Raw genomic sequence first — 23,094 nt, 5'->3', positions numbered from 1 at the left:
GTTTTATCATGCCTTCTTCACGACTGTCTTGGTGTACTTGGCCCAGGTTAGTTTGTTGGTGATGTGGACGCCAAGGAACTTGAAGCTCTCAACCTGCTCCACTACAGCCCCGTCGATGAGAATGGGGGCGTGCTCGGTCCTCCTTTTCCTGTAGTCCACAATCATCTCCTTTGTCTTGATCACGTTGCGGGAGAGGTTGTTGTCTTTGCACCACACGGTCAGGTCTCTGACCTCCTCCCTGCAGGCTGTCTCATCGTTGTCGGTGATCAGGCCTACCACTGTTGTGTCACCGGCAAACTTGATGATGGTGTTGAAATCGTGCCTGGCCGTGCAGTCATGAGTGAACAGAGAGTACCCCTGAGGGGCCCCCGTGTTGAGGATTAGCGTGGCGGATGTGCTGTTACCTACCCTTATCACCTGGGGGCGGCCCATCAGGATGTCCAGGATGTAGTTGCAGAGGGAGGTGTTTAGTCCCAAGGTCCTTAGCTTAGTGATGAGCTTTGAGGGCACTATGGTGTTGAACGCTGGGCTGTAAATGAATAGCATTCTCACATAGGTGTTCCTTTTGTCCAGGTGTGAAAGGGCAGTGTGGAGTGCAATAGAGATTGCATCATCTGTGGATCTGTTGGTGCGGTATGCAAATTGGAGTGCGTCTAGGGATTCTGGGATAATGTTGTTGATGTGAGCCATGACCAGCCTTTCAAAGAATTCATGGCTCCAGACGTGAGTGCTACGGGTCGGTAGTCATTTAGGCAGGTTACCTTAGTGTTCTTGGGCACAGGGACTATGGTGGTCTGCTTAAAACATGTTGGTATTACAGACTCAGACAGGGAGAGGTTGAAAATGTCAGTGAAGATACTTGCCAGTTGGTCAGCGCATGCTCAGAGTACACGTCCTGGTAATCCGTCTGGGCCTGCGGCCTTGGGAATGTTGATCTGCTTCAAGGTCTTACTCGCATCGACTGCGGAGAGCGTGATCCCACTGTCGTACGGAACAGCTGATGCTCATGTTTCAGTGTTACTTGCCTCAAAGCGAGCATAGAAGTTATTTAGCTCGTCTGGTAGGTTCGTGTCACTGGGCAGCTCTCGGCTGTGTTTCCCTTGGTAGTCTGTAATATTTTGCAAGACCTACCACATCCGACGAGCGTCGGAGCCAGTGTAGTACGATTCGATCTTAGTCTTGTAGTGAAGCTTTGTCTGTTTGATGGTTCGTCGGAGGGCAGAGCGGGATTTCTTATAAGTTTCTGGGTTAGAGTCCCGCTCCTTGAAAGCGGCAGCTCTACTCTTTAGCTCAGTGCGAATGTTGCCTGTAATCCATGGCTTCTGGTTGGGGTATGTACGTACAGTCACTGTGGGGATGACGTCCTCGATGCACTTATTGATAAAACCAGTGACTGATGTGGTGTACTCCTCAATGCCATCGGAAGAATCTCGGAACATATTCCAGTCTGTGCTAGCAAAGCATTCCTGTAGTATTAGCATCTGCTTCATCTGACCACTTTTTTATAGACCGTGTCACTGGTGCTTTTTGCTTTAATTTTAGCTTGTAAGCTGGAATCAGGAGGATAGAATTATGGTCAGATTTGCCAAATGGAGGGCAATGGAGAGCTTTGTGGTGGTCTAGAATAGTTTTTCCTCTGGTTACAAATTTAACATGCTGATAGAAATGAGGTAAAACTGATTTAAGTTTCCCTGCATTAAAGTTCCCGGCCACTAGGAGTGCCGCCTCTGGATGAGCGTTTTCCTGTTTGCTTATGGCGGTATACAGCTCATTGAGCGCAGTTCTAGTGCCAGCATTGGTCTGTGATTGTATGTAGACAGCTACGAAAAGTACAGATGAAAACGATCTAGATAGATGGTGTGGTCTGCAGCTTATCATGAGAAACTCTACCTCAGGCGAGCAAAACCTTGAGACCTCCTTAGATATCATGCACCAGCTGTTGTTCACATATATGCATAGGCCCCCGCCCGTGTCTTACCAGAGGCTGCTGTTCTGTCCTGCCGATGGAGTGTATAACCCGCCAGCTGTATGTTCTTAATGTCGTCATTCAGCCACGACTCGGTGAAACATAAGATATTACAGTTTTTAATGTCCCATTGGTAGGATATACAGTTGAAGTCGGAAGTTTACATACACTTAGGTTGGAATCATTAAAACTCGTTTTTCAACCACTCCAAAAATTTCTTGTTAACTAACTATAGTTTTGGCAAGTGTCACGCCCTGGCCTTAGTATTCTTTGTTTTCTTTATTATTTTAGTTAGGTCAGGGTGTGACATGGGGAATGTTTGTGTTTTGTCATTTTGGGTGGTTATATGGTAAAGGGGGTGTTGGGTGTAGTGTATGAGTTTGTGTTGAGTGAATGTTTCTAGGTATGTCTATGGTTGAGTGAATGTGTCTAGGTATGTCTATGGTTGCCTGAGTGGTTCTCAATCAGAGACAGATGTCTTTCATTTGTCTCTGATTGGGAGCCATATTTAAGGCAGCCATGGGCATCATGCATTTGTGGGTAATTGTCTATGTGTAGTGTTTGTGTCAGCACTATTTATATGTATAGCTTCACGGTCGTCAGTTTGTTATTTTGTTAGTTTATGTATAGTGTTCGTGTCGTTTTCGTCTTCTTTCTTTAATAAAGAAGATGTACTTTCCACACGCTGCATTTTGGTCCTCACTCTCTTCGCAAGACGACCTCGTACAGAACCACCCACCAACAAAGGATCAAGCAACGAGGGAAAAAGCAGCAACTACAAACGCAGGATTACAGGAATAAGGAGGATTTCTGGACATGGGAGGAAATACTGGACGGAAAGGGACCCTGGGCGCAAACTGGAGAATATCGCCACTCTCGTGAGTGGAAGGAGGCAGCCACAGCCCAGGAGCGGTGGTATGAGGAGGCAGCAAGGAGACGTGGCTGGAAGCCCGCGAAGAAACCCCAAAAATTTCTTGGGGGGGGCTAAGAGGTAGTGGGCCAAGGGCAGGTAGGAGACCTGCGCCCACTTCCCAGGCTAACCGTGGAGAGCGGGAGTACGGGCGAACACCGTGTTACGCAGTAGAGCGCACGGTGTCTCCTGTACGTGTTCATAGCCCGGTGCGGGTTATTCCACCTCCCCGCACTGGTAGGGCTAGATTGGGCATTGAGCCAGGTGCCATGAAGCCGGCTCAACGCGTCTGGTCTCCAGTGCGTCTCCTCGGGCCGGCATACATGGCACCAGCCTTACGCATGGTGTCCCCGGTTCGCCTACATAGCCCGGTGCGGGTTATTTCACCTCCCCGCACTGGTCGGGCGACGGGGAGCATTCAACCAGGTAAGGTTGGGCAGGCTCGGTGCTCAAGGGAGCCAGTACGCCTGCACGGTCCGGTATTTCCGGCGCCACCTTCCCGCCCGAGTCCAGTTCCACCAGTGCCTACACCACGCAACAGGCTTCCAGTGTGTCTCCAGAGCCTTGTTCCTCCTCCACGCACTCGTCCTATGGTGCGTGTCTCCAGCCCGGTACCACCAATTCCGGCACCACGCACCAAGCCTCCTGTGCGTCTCCAGAGTCCTGTGCATCCTGTTGCTGCTCCCCGCACTAGCCCTGAGATGCGTGTCCCCAGCCCGGTACCACCAGTTCCGGCACCACGCACTAGGCCTAATGTGCGTCCCCAGGGTCCAGTATGCCCTGTTCCTTCTCCCCGCACTAGCCTGAAGGTGCGTGTCCTTAGCCCGGTGCCTCCAGTTCCGGCACCACGCACCAGGCCTACAGTGCGCCTCATCCGGCCAGAGCCATCCGTCTCCCCAGCGCCATCTGAGCCATCCGTCTCCCCAGCGCCATCTGAGCCATCCGTCTCCCCAGCGCCATCTGAGCCATCCGTCTCCCCAGCGCCATCTGAGCCATCCGTCTGTCCCGAGCCATTAGAGCCGCCCGTCTGTCCCGAGCCGTCAGAGCCGTTAGTCAGTCAGGAGCCGCTAGAGCCATTCGTCAGTCAGGATCTGCCAGAGCCGCCAACCAGACAGGATCTGCCAGAGCCGCCAACCAGACAGGATCTGCCAGAGCCGCCAACCAGACAGGATCTGCCAGAGCCGCCAACCAGACAGGATCTGCCAGAGCCGCCAACCAGACAGGATCTGCCAGAGCCGCCAACCAGACAGGATCTGCCAGAGCCGCCAGCCAGCCATGAGCAGCCAGATCCGTCAGCCAGCCATGAGCAGCCAGATCCGTCAGCCAGCCATGAGCAGCCAGATCCGTCAGCCAGCCATGAGCAGCCAGATCCGTCAGCCAGCCATGAGCAGCCAGATCCGTCAGCCAGCCATGAGCAGCCAGATCCGTCAGCCAGCCATGAGCAGCCAGATCCGTCAGCCAGCCATGAGCAGCCAGATCCGTCAGCCAGCCATGAGCCGTCCAGCCAGGATCCGCCAGAGCCGTCCAGCCAGGATCCGCCAGAGCCGTCATCCAGCCAGGATCCGTCCCTCAGTCCGGAGCTGCCGTCCCTCAGTCCGGAGCTGCCGTCCCTCAGTCCGGAGCTGCCGTCCCTCAGTCCGGAGCTGCCGTCCCTCAGTCCGGAGCTGCCGTCCCTCAGTCCGGAGCTGCCCCTTATCCTGGTGCTGCCCCTTATCCTGGTGCTGCCCCTTATCCTGGTGCTGCCCCTTATCCTGGTGCTGCCCCTTATCCTGGTGCTGCCCCTTAGTCCGGTGCTGCCCCTTAGTCCGGTGCTGCCCCTTAGTCCGGTGCTGCCCCTTAGTCCGGTGCTGCCCCTTAGTCCGGTGCTGCCCCTTAGTCCGGTGCTGCCCCTTAGTCCGGTGCTGCCCCTTAGTCCGGTGCTGCCCCTTAGTCCGGTGCTGCCCCTTAATCCAGTGGGGTTAATGTGGAGGGTGGTCATTTGGAGGAGGCTACGAAAGCGGGTAGTGACTATGGTGGGGTGGGGACCACGACCAGTGCCAGAGCCGCCACCGTGGACAGACGCCCACCCAGACCCTCCCCTAGACTTTATGCTGGTGCGCCCGGAGTTCGCACCTTAAGGGGGGGGTTATGTCACGCCCTGGCCTTAGTATTCTTTGTTTTCTTTATTATTTTAGTTAGGTCAGGGTGTAACATGGGGAATGTTTGTGTTTTGTCATTTTGGGTGGTTATATGGTAAAGGGGGTGTTGGGTGTAGTGTATGAGTTTGTGTTGAGTGAATGTTTCTAGGTATGTCTATGGTTGCCTGAGTGGTTCTCAATCAGAGACAGATGTCTTTCATTTGTCTCTGATTGGGAGCCATATTTAAGGCAGCCATGGGCATCATGCATTTGTGGGTAATTGTCTATGTGTAGTGTTTGTGTCAGCACTATTTATATGTATAGCTTCACGGTCGTCAGTTTGTTATTTTGTTAGTTTATGTATAGTGTTCGTGTCGTTTTTTGTCTTCTTTCTTTAATAAAGAAGATGTACTTTCCACACGCTGCATTTTGGTCCTCACTCTCTTCGCAAGACGATCGCGACAGCAAGTTGGTTAGGACATCTACTTGGTGCATGACACAAGTAATTTTTCCAACAATTGTTTACTAACAGATTATTTCACTTATAATTTACTGTATCACAATTCCAGTGGGTCAGAAATGTACATACACTAAGTTGACTTTGCCTTTAAACAGCTTGGAAAATTACAGAAAATTATGTCATGGCTTTAGAAGCTTCTGATAGGCTAATTGACGTCATTTGAGCCAAATACCTGTGGATGTATTTCAAGGCCTACCTTCAAACTCAGTGCCTCTGCTTGATTTCTTGGGAAAATCAAAAGAAATCAGCCAAGACATCAGAAAAATAATTGTTGACCTCCACAAGTCTGGTTCATCCTTGGGAGCAATTTCCAAACGCCTGAAGGTACCACGTTCATCTGTACAAACAATAGCATGCAAATATAAACACCATGGGACCACGCAGCCGTTATATCGCTCAGGAAGGATACGCGTTCTGTCTCCTAGAGATTAACTTACTTTGGTGCCAAAAGTGCAAATCAACCCCAGAGCAACAGCAAAGGACCTTGTGAAGATGCTGGAGGAAACGGGTACAAAAGTATCTATATCCACAGTAAAACGAGTCCTATATCGACATAACCTGAAAAGCCGCTCTGCAAGGAAGAAGCCACTGCTCCAAAACCGCCATAAAAAAGCCAGACTATGGTTTGCAACTGCACATGGGGACAAAGATCGTACTTTTTGGATAAATGTCCTCTGGTCTGATGAAACAAAAATAGAATTGTTTGGCCATAATGACCATTGTTATGTTTGGAGGAAAAAGGGGGAGGCTTGCAAGCCGAAAAACACCATCCCAACCGTGACGCACGGGGGTGGCAGCATCATGTTGTGGGGGTGCTTTGATGCAGGAGGGACTGGTGCACTTCACAAAATAGATGGCATCATTAGCAAGGGAAATTATGTGGATATATTGAAGCAACATCTCAAGACATCAGCCTGGAAGTTAAAGCTTGGTCGCAAATGGGTCTTCCAAATGGACAATGACCCCAAGCATACTTCCAAAGTTGTTGCAAAATGGCTTAAGGACAACAAAGTCAAGGTACTGGAGTGACCATCACAAAGCCCTGACCTCCATCCTATATACATTTTGTGGGCAGAACTGAAAAAGTGTGTGCGAGCAAGGAGGCCTACAAACCAGACTCAGTTACACCAGCTCTGTCAGGAGGAATGGGACAGAATTCACCCAACTTATTGTGGGAAGCTTGTAGATTGCTACCTGAAATGTTTGGCCAAAGTTAAACAATTTAAAGGCAATGCTACCAAATACTAATTGAGTGTATGTAAACTTCTGACCAACTGGGAATGTGATGAAAGAAATAAAAGCTGAAAGAAATAATTCTCTCTACTATTATTCTGACATTTCACATCCTTAAAATAAAGTGGTGATCCTAACTGACCTAAGACAGGGAATTCTTACTAGGATTAAATGTCAGGAATTGTGAAAAACTGAGTTTAAATGTATTTGGCTAAGGTGTATGTAAACTTCCGACTTCAACTGTATACTGTTAACTGTGGGACCTTTTATATAGACAGGTGTGTGCCTTTCCAAATCATGTCCAATCAATTGAGTTTACCACAATCCATTCAAGTTGTATTAACATCTCAAGGATGATCAATGGGAACTTTGAGTTCAATTTTGAGTCTCGTAGCAAAGGGTCTGAATACTTATGTAAATAATGCATTTCTGTTTTTTTATTTTAATACATTTGTAAAAAATTCTAAAAAACTGTTTTTGCTTTGTCAATAGGAGGTATTGTGTGTAGATTGATGTGGAAAGAAAAGTATTTAATCCATTTTAGAAAAAGGCTGTAAAGTAACAAATGTCAAGGGTCCGAATACTTTTCGAATGTAGTGTACGTTGTAAAATGTCATTCATAGGCTAGGTTGTAGCAACCTCATGATGGGTATATGGAAAGTTTAAGTATCATGTAGTAGCCTCAGCCTTTCAATTATGTTTTGAACTGGGTGAATGGAAAATGGATGACAGTTCCAATATGCTGTAATAGAAATAAGGCCATGCGCATAAACATTTTTTATTGTCCTCCCTCATCTTAAACTTCAAATTATTTAAGTGATCACTGTGCTGTTGCCTATGTGAGGGATTGTAAAATTCCTAAACTTCCTTCACGTATCATCATGAAAAGGAATTGGAAGCAGTTTGATACTCAGGGTTTTGTACATGATGTTTTTAACTTTGCCTGGAATAAAGTTGAATTCATCCCTGATGTTGAATTTGCTTTTTTTCTGTATACATCAATGATGTCGCTCTTGCTGCTGGTGATTCTCTGATCCACCTCTATGCAGACGACACCATTCTGTATACTTCTGGCCCATCTTTGGACACTGTGTTAACAAACCTCCAGACGAGCTTCAATGCCATACAGCACTCCTTCCGTGGCCTCCAACTGCTCTTAAATGCAAGCAAAACTAAATGCATGCTCTTCAACCGATTGCTGCCTGCACCTGCCCGCGCGTCTAGCATCACTACTCTGGACGGTTCTGATTTAGAATATGTGGACATCTACAAATACCTAGGTGTCTGGTTTAGTGTAAACTCTCCTTCCAGACTCACATTAAGCATCTTCAATCCAAATTAAATGTAGAATCGGCTTCCTATTTCGCAACAGAGCATCCTTCACTCATGCTGCCAAACATACCCTTGTAAAACTGACTATCCTACCGATCCTTGCCTTCGGCGATGTCATTTTCAAAATAGCCTCCAACACTACTCAGGAAATTGGATGTAGTCTATCACAGTGCCATCCGTTTTGTCACCAAAGCCCCATATACTACCCACCACTGTGACTTGTATGCTCTCGTTGGCTGGCCCTCGCTTCATATTTGTCTCCAAACCCACTGGCTCCAGGTCATCTATAAGTCTTAGCTAGGTAAAGCTCTTCCTTAGCTCACTGGTCACCATAGCAACACCCACCCGCAGCACGCGGGTGGGTGTTTCACTGGTCAACCCCAAAGCCAACTCCTCCTTTGGCCGCCTTTCCTTCCAGTTCTCTGCTGCCAATGACTGGAACGAATTGCAAAAATCACTGAAGCTGGAGACTTATATTTCCCTCACTAACTTTAAGCATCAGCTGTCAGAGCAGTTTACCGATCATTGCACCTGTACTGTACATAGCCCACCCAACTACCTCATCCCCATGTTGTTATTTTCTTTCTCCTTTGCACCCCAGTATCTCTACTTGCACATTCCTCTTCTGGACATCTATCACTCCAATAATCACTCTATCACTCCCTAATCTTACTACATTTGCACACACTGTATATAGATTTTTCTATTGTGTTATTGACTGTACGTTTGTTTATCCCATGTCTAACTCTGTGTTGTTTGTGTCGCACTGCTTTGCTTTATCTTGGCCAGGTGGCAGTTGTAAATGAGAACTTGTTCTCAACTGGCCTACCTGGTTAGATAAAGGTGAAATGAAATAAAAAAGCAAGCCTTCTCCAGGTTCTCTGTCTCGGAGCTGCAGACGTCATTGCTCCTCCTTTAGATTCATATCAACTTTATTATCCCACCAGGGAGAAATTCATTTGTTCATGTCCTTAAAAAATACATACAACATGAAAACCTAAACTACACAATAATTCATTCAAAGTGCTATAGCTACACATTTAAAGTGAAAGTGCAATATGGTGTATACTCTTGGGACCAACAGACGATCTATTATACAGCCTAATGGATGTCGGAATAGTCTCCATATCTATCTGTTTTCATTTTCTTTCGAAGAAGTTTCTTTCCCCTTGTCTGGCTGCTGCTGTGACTGCATTTTGAGTGAAGGGGATGAGTATTTGAGTGAAGGGGATGAGTATTGTCGTGTAAAATGCTTTCAAGTTTCAGGAGGATGAGTTAACATGCATCTTTAACCTCACCCTAGAATGAAATATTCAAGTTGTGGAAATCAGGATTTGTCCAACCTCTTTTGAAAGGAGGTCTTCTGAATAACTATTGGCCCACATCTAAATAGTCTGTTCTGGCAGAGGTATTGGAGGCCTTACCTCCAGGGAAAAAATATTTTGAGTGGTATGCAATCAGGTTTCAGGTCTAGCCACAGCACTGTCATAGCAACGTTGAGGGTTTTGAATGATTTTCACTGTGTTCTGGACAAGAATCTTCATTGTGTATCTGTATCGATAGACTAGTCAAAGGCGTTTGACAGTGTGGAACATACTGTCTGTCTTGGTGCAGATATTGAAGTGTATTGGGATTACTGGTAATGTCTGGAGTGGTTTGTGAACAAGAGTGCCTTGACTTTTCCCACATTTTGTTATGTTAAAGCCTGAGTATTAAATGTAGATATTTTTGGTCACTGGCCTACACACAATACCCCATATTGTCAAAGTGGAATGAATTATTATTACTATTTTTTTTTTTTTATATAAATTAATAAACAATGAAGCTGAAATGTCCTGAGTCAATAAGTATTCAACTCCTTTGTTATGGCAAGCATAAATAAGTTTAGGAGTAAACATTTGCTTAACAAGCAATGAATTTCAAATACAGATTCAACCACAAAGACCGGGGAGCTTTTCCAATGCCTCGCAAAGAAGGGCACCTATTGGTAGATGGGTAAAAACAAAAAAAGCAGACATTGAATATCCCTTTGAGCATGGTGAAGTTATTAATTACACTTTGGATGGTGTATCAATACACCCAGTCACTACAAAGATACAGGCGTCCTTCCTGACTTAAGTTGCGGAGAGGAAGGAAACGGAGGCCAATGGTGAATTTAAAACAGTTCCAGAGTTTAATGGCTGTGATAGGAGAACACTGAGGATGGATCAACAACATTGTAGTTACTCCACAATAATAACCTCTTTGACAGAGTGAAAATAAATAAGCCTGTACAGAATAAAAATATGCATAGCCATTAAACACAATGCATATTTTTATTCTGTACAGGCTTATTTATTTAGCTAAAAATTAGGCAAAGCAATTCACTTTTTGTCCTGAATACAACGTGTTATGTTTGGGGCAAATCCAATACAACACATTACTGAGTACCTCTCTCTGTATTTTCAAGCACAGTGTGTTAAGCCAGATGGTTGTGAGTCGGACACCGTAAAGATACATTTTAGGTCCTCCTGTTTATTATCTATATCAACAACATTGGGAGCCATATTGAGACAGCTGATGTTCATTTTTATGTGGATGACACTGTTCTCTATTCAAGTGGCAGCAGTTTGACTTTTAACATCGTTCAACAGAATCTGTACAATTTCAAGCTTGTTCTGAAATCTTCTAAAACAAAATGCTTGCTATTTTCTAATACTAACCACCCTGAAAACCATGTAATTACAACCTTGGATTGACATTCTATAGAGCAAATCAGAACGTACAAATATCAGGGAGTTTGGGTGGATGAGAAGTTGAGCTTCACCACCCATGTGGAGAACCTTGCCAGGAAACTCAAGCTGCGTATTGGGTTCTATTACCGGCACAAAGCTTGTTTTCCTATGCCGCGAGAAAATAGTTTTGGATGACACTGTTCTCTATTCAAGTGGCAGCAGTGCTTCTACACCTGCATTGCTTGCTGTTTGGGGTTTTAGGCTGGGTTTCTGTACAGCACTTCGAGATATTAGCTGATGTACGAAGGGCTATATAAAATAAACTTGATTTGATTTTGTTGTACTTGGACTATGGTCATACTATTTATGTGACTCAAGACTCTAGCTCTACAATGAAGGCTCTTGGCGCTGTGTATCTTGCAGCCCTTTGTTTTGTCACCAATCGGAGACGTCTAACTCATTGCGATCGCTACAGTGCTGTCAGGTGGACATCACTTGCAACATGCAGGCTCAAACACTGGTACATCCCCATTTATAAGGCCATTTTAGGAAAACTGCTTTTTTACCTAGCTCGGAATGAAAACACTAAGATCTCAATCTTGCTTTATGCTAAAAGTCCCAAAAATTTGAACCAAAGCATTCGATTCCCTGAAATGGCTGAAGTGAAATGGAACTGAGCCCAACTCTGGCTCCCCCATTCAACTTATCAGATGCTCCCCATTGGAAAGGATCCTGGGTCACGTTCAGGATGTTGCAACGTTCCAGAATGTTGCAGATATAAATATATTGTATAGAGTTGACACAATTCCCTCTTGAGAGAGAAAGATGTATTCTTCAATCTGAATGGTATGTAAAGTTCTCTGCTGAATGTGACCCCAGTAAAGTACTCTACTGACCGACAGTCCTTCTACAGACCCTCATCCAGAGTTGTGGTGAATTCTATTTCAATTCAGTCAATTCCTGATTTGAAATGAAATTGGAATTGGTCCCAACCCTACCCCCCTCTGTCAAATCTGGGCCTGGAGGTCCGCCACTCTGCTGGTTTTCATCCTTCCCTTCTAATCAAGGAACTATTCAGACATGGGACACTAGGGTCGATTTCATTAGGCACCAACGCTTGTTTGTGTTCTCTGTTGGAAAACGTTTCGAAATGTTTTCTGTGGTGTGCCCCAATGAACACAACCTAGGTGAATGGCATCTCGGGCCATTCAGTGAAATGAATCAATAATTTTACTACCAGGAAGAATCTAAAACCAGCAGTACTGCAGACGTCCAAGCTGTGACTTGAGTACCAGAGTTGGGCACAATACTATTTAAATTCAAAGAATTGAACCAAATGTGAATTGAAATGGAATTGAGTCCAACCCTGTCATTACCCCTGTACTAAAGGATCCATTCCTAACATTCAGGGTAGGGTGCCAGGCTGGTTCTACATTCAGCAACCCCACTTCCTGGAATTGTCAAACAAGCCTATGAGAAAAGAGTTGGCCGAAGCAGAAAGAGACCGGCACAAACAGTGCATTCAAAAAGTATTCAGATCCCTTCAATTTTTCCACATTTTGCTACGTTACAGCCTTGCTCTAAAATTGGTTAAGTTACATTTTTTCCTCATCAATCTCCACACTATACCCCATAATGACAAAGCGAAAACATGTTTTTAGACATTTTTGCTAAGAAAAAAAAACAGCAACACCTAATTTACATAAGTATTCAGACCCTTTGCTCTGAGACTCGTCCTGTTTTTGCTGCCAAGGGTGCTTCAACAAAGTACTGAGTAAAGGGTCTGAATACTTATGTAAATTAGGTGTTTCTGTTGAAAAAATTATAATAATTAGCAAACATTTCTAAAAACCTGTTTTTGCTTTGTTATTATGGGTTTTGAGGGGAAAAGGAATGTAATCCATTTTAGAATAAGGCTGTAACGTAACAAAATGTAGAAAAAGTCAAGAGGTCTGAATCATTTCTTAATGCACTGTATATGCCACTATTTTACCCAATCCCAAATCGACCCCTTACCCCTACCCGCGAGCCCTCGCCTTACCTCACTTGGGTAGATCTGAAAGGATTAGATAAGCAATATTATAATGGCTCCTAATTTTGCCTTTTGATAGCTTAGGTGAAAATATTTACAAATTGCTGGTAGTATCTATCCAATCCTTTACAGATCTACGTGCATATGCGCATGGTGTAGGGGTGAGTGGTTGATTTAGGATTGGGCATCACTGTTATGAAATTCCTCTTCGTTTGGCGGGTAATTGGGCCTCTAGAGCAGAGACTGATGTTTGTGTCTGTCCTTCTCCCTCATAGCAAATCATGAAGGACCGGTGGATAAACGCAGGCCTAGAGGAGCATGAACTGAAGCCATTCATGGAGCCAGAACAGGACATCACAGACCAGAAGAGAATAGGTACATTGACTCAAACACTCCCAATTTGCTTCCTTACCTTTCAATGTTTTCAGATCTGAACAGGTATAGGTTTAAAGAGTGTAGGGGTGGAGCTTCTACCATATTGCTTACACCTTAGATCTGCATTAAGGAGGGGTTAGGGAGGGAATTGGGGACTGGCTTTACATCTATAAATCTATACACTGTATCGTCCTAAATGGCACCCCATTCCCTATATAATGTACTATGTTTGATACTATGTCAAAAGTAGTGCACTATGTAGGGAATAGGGTGCCATTTGGGACACAGTCAATGACTTTATTAAACCAGGGATGGTCATGCCTCTTCATGGAGAGTTACTGAGTATACAGGCTTTTGTTCCTGTCTAGCTCTAACACACCTGATTCAGATGGGTTGGCACATGTATTTAGAGGGAATCGCCCCTTACCCCCTGTGTTAGGGGCTAGCCTTGCATGCTGTGCCCAACGTGAGCCTGGCAGAGCTGTGTTGTTTTCAGACACACACAGGCAGCACATGGTCTAGCACATCACTTAGACACACACACACACACACACACAGTCATTAAAACACAGAGTCATTAAAAATCATGCACGACCATGCATTAACAGAACCACACTCAGTAACACAGTCATTATTGAAATACATGTGTGCGTGCGAACACACAAACGCACACACAGATCCACAAGTCGATACAGTCTGGCAGGCCTGGTTCTTTACACTCGGACCCCCAGGGCTTGCCCCCTCCCCTACCATGCCCTCTGTCGATGGCAGCATTGATCTCACTCAGCAGTGGGAGAGAGACGAGTGTGTGTCAGAAAGGATATTCCACAACCTCAACAACAAGGAGGCCCTGTTTGTTTCCCCACATTATGTACAGTTTATTCACCTTTATTTACGGTCTTCATTTTAGATTTAGATTTTGGGTTGAGTTTTGTTTGTTTCACCAGCCGTCAGTGCTCTGTCAATATGCCTCTGATGTATGCATTAGTATGTTGTTGCTGTACCTCCAATTTAGCCTTGTGGGATTAATAATGTTTATTCAATTAAATTAATAAGTTCAATGCCCCCTAGTATTTTTGGTTTCCCCTTAACAAATAGGAAATGGCGATAGATGTTCACACACTCCCAGCCTATTGGTTATTTGCTTTTTTCCTCACATATTTGTTTCTTTATTGAATAGAGGCCGTGAGTGGGAGAGACGGGAAAGTTGAGAGGGTTTGTGTCAGAAGGGTGTGGGCCGGATTCAAACCCACGCCGACTCGGTAGATGTGTGTTCTGTAGGCAGCAGCCCTAACTGCTAGACGACCACAGGCCACAGCCTATTGGGTGTTTTTATTTAAAAAATGTATTTCACTTTTATATAACTAGGTAGGTTGGGCTTGGGCCAGTTGCTGCGGGGAGGGCGCAGAGCTGTTGGCCGGGGTTGGGGTAACTAGGTGGAAGCGTGGCCAGCCGTAGCGAAATGCTTCTTGAAATTCTCGATTATCGTGGATTTGTCGTTGGTGACAGTGTTTCCTAGTCTCAGTGCAGTGGGCAGCTGGGAGGAGGTGCTCTTATTCTCCATGGACTTTAGTGTCCCAAAACCTTTTGGAATTAGTGCTGCAGGATGCACATTTCTGTTTGAAAAAGCTAGCCTTTTTTCTAACTAACTTTTCTAACTAACTGACTTCCCTGAAAAGTTGCATATCGCGGGGACTATTCGAAGCTAATGCAGTGCGCCACAGGATGTTTTTGTGCTGGTCAAGGGCAGTCAGGTCTGGAGTGAACCAAGGGCTATATCTGTTCTTAGTTCTAAATTTTTTGAATGGGGCATGCTTATTGAAGATGGTGAGGAAGGCACTTTTGAAGAATAACCAGGCATCCTCTACTGACGTCAATATCCTTCCAGGATACCCGGGCCAGGTCGATTAGAAAGGCCTGCTTGCAGAAGTGTTTTAGGGGGTGTTTGACAGTGATGAGGGGTGGTCGGACCCATAACGGACGCAGGCAATGAGGCAGTGATCGCTGAGATCCTGGTTGAAGACAGCAGAGGTGTATTTAGAGGGCAAGTTGGTCAGGATGATATCTATGAGGGTGCCCATGTTTACGGATTTGGGGTTGTACCTGGTTGGTTCCTTGCTAATTTGTTTGACATTGAGGGCGTCTAGCTTAGATTGTAGGGCGGCCGGGGTGTTAAGCATGTCCCAGTTTAGGTCACCTAACAGTATGAACTCTGAAGATAGATGGGGGGCAATCAATTAACATATGGTGTCCAGGGCACAGCTGGGGGCTGAGGGGGGTCTATAACAAGCGGCAACAGTGAGAGACTTATTTCTGGAGAGATGGATTTTTAAAAGTAGAAGCTCGAACTGTTTGGGCAGAGACCTGGATAGTAGGACAGAACTCTGCAGGCTATCTCTACAGTAGATTGAAACTCCGCCCCCTTTAGCAGTTCTATCTTGACGGACAATGTTGTAATTGGAGATGGAAATTTCTGAATTTTTGGTGGCCTTCCTAAGCCAGGATTCAGACACGGCTACGACATCAGGGTTTGCGGAGTGTGCTAAAGTGGTGAATAAAACAAACTTAGGGAGGAGGCTTCTGATGTTAACATGCATGAACCCAAGGCTTTTCCGGTTACAGAAGTCAACAAATGAGAGCGCTTAGGGACACACAGGTCCTGGGTTAACCTCTACATCACCAGAGGAATAGAGTAGGATAAGGGTACGGCTAAAGGCTATAAGAACTGGTCATCTAGTGCGTTCAGAACAGAGCAGACTTCTGGGCGTGGTAGGATAGATTTAGGGCATAATGCTCAGACAAGGGCATGGTAGGGTGCGAGAACAGTGGAGGTAAACCTAGGCATTGAGTGACGATGAGAGAGGCTGCATCTCTGGAGGCGCCAGTTAAACTAGGTGCGGTCTCCGCATGTGTGTTGGGGTGGGGCAAGGGAGCTAACCGAGGCATGTAGAGAGGGACTAGGGGCTCCGCAGTAAAACAATCAGAGCTACCCTAAACAACAGTATACAAGGCAGATTGACATTAGAGGGAGGCATAAAGCAATCACAGGTGTTGATTGGGAGGGCTAAGACAACAACGGGTAAACAGCTAAGACAACAACAACGGGTAAATGGCGATGAATAGGCAGAGAGGGTCAGTTAGCTACACACGGGGCCTGAGTTCGAGGCTGGGGCCGACAAATAAACAAAATGAGTACCGTGTTAATGAACAGTCCAGTAGGCATCAGCTGTGTAGCCGAGTGATCATAGTGTCCAATAAGCAGCAATTTACGAAACAGTGAGCCGCTCGACAGTCGTCACTACGCTAGGCGAGCGGTAGACACGGCGCTCAGAGAGTTAGCGGGCCGGGGCTAGTAGCTGGGTCCTCACCAACATCAACGACGCAGAGGCCGGTTGAGAGCACATCGGTCGAAATACATCAGCAGACCAGTCGTGATGGATCGGCGGGGCTCTGTGTCGACAGAGGGTCCAGGCCAATTGGCAAGAGAGGTATTGTAGTTGGTGTACTTTGTTTGCTAGCCGGGGGAATGGGCCTAGCTCGAGGCTAACTAACTGGTGCTTGCTTCTGGACAAGGGCGTTAGCCACGATAGCCACTCGGTAGCCGCTAGCTAGCTGCGATGATCCGGTCTAATGGTCCAGACCTTGCGGCAGGAATCCGGAGATGTAGTGGGGGGGGAAAGCAGTCCGATATGCTCAGGGCTGATATTGCACTATGCAGACTGGCAGATATTATCCGGGCTAAAGTAGCTGGTGTCTGTGCTAAAGGTAAAGACTGCTAGCGGTGGCTAACAATGACTAAATAGCTAGTAGCTAATTAGCTGGCTGGCCTCTGAAGCCTAGCTTCTGATCGAGGTTCCAGTTATAAGGTCTAATGTCCTGTCCTGTCCCACTCCTGATCCCCTGCAGACATCATGGTGGAGATGGGCTACACTCAAGAGGAGGTCACTGAGTCTTTAACCAAGATGAAGTACGATGAGATCACCGCCACCTACCTGCTACTGGGCAGGAAGTCCACAGAGGTAAGGACAGACAGGGCAAGAGTGGCCCAATCCCAAATTGTCCCCCAAGCCCTGCACTGAGCGGATGCTGAGAGGATTTGACCTGTGTAATCAATCTGGTAATAGCTCCACCTTGCCCTCTGATAGGCTCGGTGGAAGTTTCACAATATTGCTTATACCAATCAAATCCTCTCAATCTCCACAAGTGTGTAGGGTTAAAGGAACGACTTGGGATTGACCCAGTACCTGGCCATAAATTACCATGTTAGAAAGCACTGGTTCTATCATGTATTGGTTCCTCGCTTTTAGCACAATTTAAGTGGTTGAACGTATACAGGTTTGAAACCAAATGACATGCATGATATCTGAAGTGATACAGTCTGTTTGGATGATACCGTCACAGTCACACATGTCCCTATTTGAAATGCTATGTTAAACATATTGAGTGACTTTTCAAATGCACAGATCTGTCCAAAAAATACAGTGAAACTCATCTGCAGCGTGATTTAATTGGAAACCTTTCTTCTCTCTCGAAGTTGGAGGCCAGTGACTCCAGCTCTAGCAGTAACTTGTCTCTGGCCAAGGCGCGGCCCGCCAGCGAGCACAACAACAACGACCAGTCTTCTGCCCATCTCAAGACCCAGCGGTCCATCTCCAGCACCCAGAAACAGAGACGCTACAGCGACCAGGGTGAGAGAGAGGGAGCAGAGGGGGCATGGAGGGAGCAGAGGGGGCATGGAGGGAGCAGAGGGGGCATGGAGGGAGCAGAGGGAGAGAGAGGGCTGGGAGGGGGCAGGGAAGAGGGGGGAGGGAGGGAGAGAGAGGGGCTGGGAGGGAGGGAGAGAGAGAGAGGGGCTGGGAGGGAGGGAGAGAGAGAGAGGGGCTGGGAGGGAGGGAGAGAGGGAGAGGGGCTGGGAGGGAGGGAGGGAGAGAGAGAGAGGGGCTGGGAGGGAGAGAGAGAGAGAGGGGCTGGGAGGGAGAGAGAGAGAGAGAGGGGCTGGGAGGGAGAGAGAGAGGGGCAGGGAGGGAGGGAGAGAGAGGGGCAGGGAGGGAGGAGAGAGGGGAGGGAGGAAGATGATGTAAGTGGGACAGGAGGAAAGGAGGTAAAGAGAATATGGGATAATATAGGAAGATGGATGTGAACCTCCAATGCAGCACAGTTCCCATTCTAACTCCACACTGATCCCTGTATCTCTCCCTCCATCCATCCAGCCGGTCCGTCCATCCCCTCGGTGGGCTACCCCAAGAGGAGCCAGACCACCTCAGCCGACAACGGCGACTACAAAGAGGACGGGGGTGCTCAGACCCGGAAGTCTGGTTCGTCGGGTGGGCGCAGCAGCGGCATTGCCCCTGCCAGTCCTCTACTGGATAATGCCAACAACCCCAACAAGGCCGACATCCCCGACCACAAGAAAGGCTCCACCACACCCACCGTGAGTACAAAGAATATACACACGGAAGATACACTACACTCATTCAAAAATCATGGTCATTAATTGCTGCTACAACAGCCTCCACTCTTTTGGGAAGGCTTTCAACTAGATGTTGGAACATTGCTGTAGGGACTTCCATTCAGCCACGAGCATTAGTGATGTTGGGCGATTAGGCCTGGCTCGCAGTTGGCTATTCAATTCATCCCAAAGGTGTGCAGGCCAGTCAAGTTCTTCCACACCAATCTCGACAAACCATTTCTGTACGGACCGTTGCGTTGTGCATGGAGGCATTGTCATGCTGAAACAGGAAAGGGCCTTCCCCAAACTGTTGCCACAAAGTTGGAAGCACTGAATCGTCTACAATGTCATTGTATGCTGTAGCGTTAATATTTCCTTTCACTGGAACTAAGGGGCCTAGCTCGAACCATGAAAAACAGCTCCAGACCGTTATTCCTCCTCCACCAAACTTTACAGTTGGCACTACGCATTCGGGCAGGTAGCGTTCTCCTGGCATCCGCCAAACCCAGATTCGTATGTCGGACTGCCAGATGGTGAAGCGTGATTCATCACTCCAGAGAACGCATTTCCACTGCTCCAGAGTCCAATGGCGGCAAGCTTTACACCACTCCAGCCAACGCTTTGCATTGTGCATTTTTTTGTATTTGACCCCCTTTTTCTCTCCAATTACTATTTTGTCTCATCGCTGCAACTCCCCAACAGACTCGGGTGAGGCAAAGGTCGAGTCATGCGTCCTCCGAAACATGACCCGCCGAACCGCTCTTCTTAACATCCGCCCCCGCTTAACCCGGAAGCCAGCTGCGCCAATGTTTCGGAGGAAACACCGCTCAACTGACAACCGAAGTCCACCTGCAGGCGCCAGGCCCGCCACAAGGAGTCACTAGAACGCAATGAGCCAAGTAAAGCCCCCCCGGCCAAATCCTTTCCTAACCCGGACGACGCTGGGCCAATTGTGCGCCGCCCTATGGGACACCCGGTCACGGCGGTTGTGACACAGCCTGGGATCGAACCCGGGTCTGTAATGACGCCTCAAGCACTGTGATGCAGTGCCTTAGACCACTGCGCCACTCGGCAGGCTGCGCATGGTGATCTTAGGCTTGTGTGTGATTACTCGGCCATAGAAATCCATTTCATATACAGGCAGTTTGGAACTGAGTAGTGAGTGATGCAACTGAGGACAGATGGTTTTTACGCGCTTCAGCACTCGGCAGTCCTGTTCTGTGAGCTTGTGTGGGCCTACCACTTCGCGGCTGAGCGGTTGTTGCTCCTAGACGTTTCGTATACACAGTGCATTCGTAAAGTATTCAAACCCCTTGACTTTTTTTCACATTTTGTTACATTTAGTTTTTTCTCACCAAACTACACGCAATTACCCCATAATAACAAAGCATTTTTGCAAATGTATAAAAAAGAGAACCCTTATTTACATAAGTATTCAGAGCCTTTGCTATGAGACTCAAAATTTCTCAGGTGCATCCTGTTTCCATTGATCATCCTTGAAATGTTTCTACAACTTGATTGTAATCCACCTGTGATAAATTCAATTGATTGGACATGATTTGGTAAGGCACACCTGTCAAAATAAGGTCCCAGAGTTGACAGTGCATGTCAGAGCAAAAACCAAACCATGAGGTCCAAGGAATTGTCCGTAGAGCTCCGAGACAGGATTGTTTCAAGGCACAGATCTGGGGAAGGGTACCGAAACCATTCTACAGCATTGAAGGTCCCCAAGAACACAGTGGCCTCCATCATTCTTAAATGGAAGAAGTTTGGAACCACCAAGACTCTTCCTAGAGCTGGCCGCCCGGCCAAAAACTGAGCAATCGGGGGAGAAGGACCTTGGTCAGAGAGGTGACCAAGAACCCAGTGGTCAGTCTGACAGAACTCCAGAGTTCCTTTGTGGAGATGGGAGAACCTTCCAGAAGGACAACCATCTCTGCAGCACTTTACCAATCAGGCCTTTATGGTAGAGTGGTCAGACGGAAGCCACTCCTCAGTAAAAGCCACGACAGCTCACTTGTAGTTTGCCAAAAGGAACCTAAAGGACTCTCAGACCAAGAGAAACAAGATTCTCTGGTCTGATGAAACCAATATTTAACTTTTTGGCCTGAATGCCTAGCGTCACATTTGGAAGAAACCTGGTACCATCTCTACGGTGAAGCATGGTGGTGGCAGCAACATGCTGTGTGGATGTTTTTCAGCGGCAGGGACTGGAAGATTAGTCAGGATCAAGGGAAAGATGAACGGAGCAAAGTACAGCGAGATCCTTGATGAAAACCTGCTCCAGAGCGCTCAGGACCTCTGGGGCTAGGTTCACCTTCCAACAGGACAACGACCCTAAGCACACAGCCAAGACAACGCAGGAGTGGCTTCGTGACAAGTCTCTAAATGTCCTTGAGTGGCCCAGCCAGAGCCCGGACATGAACCCGACTGAACATCTCTGGAGAGATCCATCCAAACTGACAGAGCTTGAGAGGATCTGCAGAGAAGAATGGGAGAAACTCCCCAAATACAGGTGTGCCAAGTTTGTAGCGTCATACCCAAGAAGACTCGAGGCTGTAATCGCTGCCAAAGGTGCTTCAACAAAGTACCGAGTAAAGGGTCTGATTACTTACGTAAATGTGATATTTTAATTTTTATTTGCAAACGTTTCTAAACCTGTTTTTGCTTCGTCATTATGGGGTATTGTGTGTAGATTGGTGATCATTAAACATTTTTTCTATCAATGTTGGAATAAGGCTGCAATGTAACAAAATGTGAAAAAAAGTGAAGGTGTCTGAATACTTCCAAGTGCACTGTATAGTGTATACACACACAGGTTCACACACCAACCACAATTACGCAGACATTAACACACAAACATTCTCGCTCACAGGGTAGTGTTGATGTCAATGTTAGAAAAAGAGAGACAGAGAGAGAGAATGTTTACAGCATTTGTACTGGTCCTCATTGGTGCAGTATCTTCTCTTGTTCTTTCTTTGATTGCCTGTTATCCACTCCATAATTCTTCTACAGTTATGAGCTAGTGTGTTGTAGTCTGCATGACGTTCTTTCTTCTGTTTGTTCTTTCATTATTTCTGTATCTATTTCTCTGTCTGTCACCATCTATCTCAGCTTCCTTCCTCACCCTCGATCAATTCAATTGAAGAAACTTTATTGGCACGAAAAGTGAAAGAACTGACATTGCCAAAGCACAACAGTGTAACTGGATTGTGTTCTTTGAAAACAACAATTCCTCTCTTTCTTTCACTCTCTCACCCTTATCCTCTTTCTCTCTTTTCATAACCCTCTCTCTCTCCCTCCAGGCTAACTCAGTGTCAGGGGGCATGACGAGGAGGAACACGTATGTGTGTAGTGACAGGAATGCCTCGGACCGCCACTCTGCTGTCATCCAGAATGGAAAAGAGAACAGGTGAGAGAAGCCAAAGCTCTGTCTGTCCTGTTGTCCCTCCTGGCCCCCTAAATACAGGCACACAGACCCAGATGCATGCATACACACACGTTTTTTAAAAAACTGGAAGATTTTTTCTTTAATGAGCCGGACGAGAGGGATTTTCCAAGACACCCGAACAGGCCCTCATCCCCGTCATTCGCAGGAGAAAGAGAGATTCTGCGGAAGGAGATCGGGGTGCCTTGTGAGGAACAGGCGACGAGTGGCTAATCTGCCTTTGCCAACGTACAATCGCTCAATAATAAAATGGACGAACTAAAAGCACGTATATCCTACCACCATGGCATTAAAAATTGTAATATCTTACGTTTCACAGAGTCGTGGCTGAACGACATCATGAGTAACATACAGCTGGTGGGTTATACAATGTACCGGCAGGATAGAACAGCAGCCTCTGATAAGACAAGGGGTGGGAGTCTATGTATATTTGTAAACAACAGCTGGTGCACGATATCTAAGGAAGTCTCGATATTTTGCTCGCCTGAGGTAGAGTATCTCATGATAAGCTGTAGACCACACTATCTACCTAGAGAGTTTTCATCTATATCCTTCTTAGCTGTCTATTTACCACCACAAACCGATGCTGGCACTAAGACCGCACTCAATGAGCTGTATACGGACATAAGCAAACAGGAAAACGCTCATCCAGAGGTGGCGCTCCTAGTGGCTGAGGACTTTTATGCAGGGAAACTTAGTAAATCCGTTTTACCTCATTTCTACCAGCATGTCAATTGTGCAAGCAGAGGGAAAACAACTCTACATCACCTTTACTCCACACACAGACATGCGTACAAAGCTCTCCCTCGCCCTCCATTTGGCAAATATAACCATACATCTATCCTCCTGATTCCTGCTTACAAGCAAAAATTTAAGCAGGAAGCACCAGTGACTGAGCCAACAAAAAACGTGGTCAGATGAAGCAGATGCTAAGCTACAGGACTGTTTTGCTAGCACAGACTGGGAATATGTTCTGGGACTCTTCCGATGACATTGAG

General features: G+C 46.6%; 1 protein-coding gene across 1 annotated transcript in view; it reads left to right on the top strand.

Moving 5' to 3' along the window:
* Nucleotides 1-23,094, top strand: part of LOC120019606 (MAP/microtubule affinity-regulating kinase 3-like) — a 123,626-nt gene that overhangs the window by 82,605 nt on the left and 17,927 nt on the right. The window contains exons 10-14 of the mRNA XM_038962947.1: nucleotides 13,100-13,199; nucleotides 17,106-17,218; nucleotides 17,734-17,887; nucleotides 18,410-18,630; nucleotides 21,954-22,060. Of these exons, the coding sequence (XP_038818875.1) occupies nucleotides 13,100-13,199; nucleotides 17,106-17,218; nucleotides 17,734-17,887; nucleotides 18,410-18,630; nucleotides 21,954-22,060 (695 nt within the window). The remainder of the gene's footprint in view (nucleotides 1-13,099; nucleotides 13,200-17,105; nucleotides 17,219-17,733; nucleotides 17,888-18,409; nucleotides 18,631-21,953; nucleotides 22,061-23,094) is intronic.

The sequence above is a fragment of the Salvelinus namaycush genome, chromosome 24, assembly GCF_016432855.1.
Source record: "Salvelinus namaycush isolate Seneca chromosome 24, SaNama_1.0, whole genome shotgun sequence".
Taxonomy (NCBI): Eukaryota; Metazoa; Chordata; class Actinopteri; order Salmoniformes; family Salmonidae; genus Salvelinus; species Salvelinus namaycush.
The sequence above is the reverse complement of the archived record's forward strand: the minus strand, read 5'-3'. Positions and strand labels throughout refer to the sequence as shown.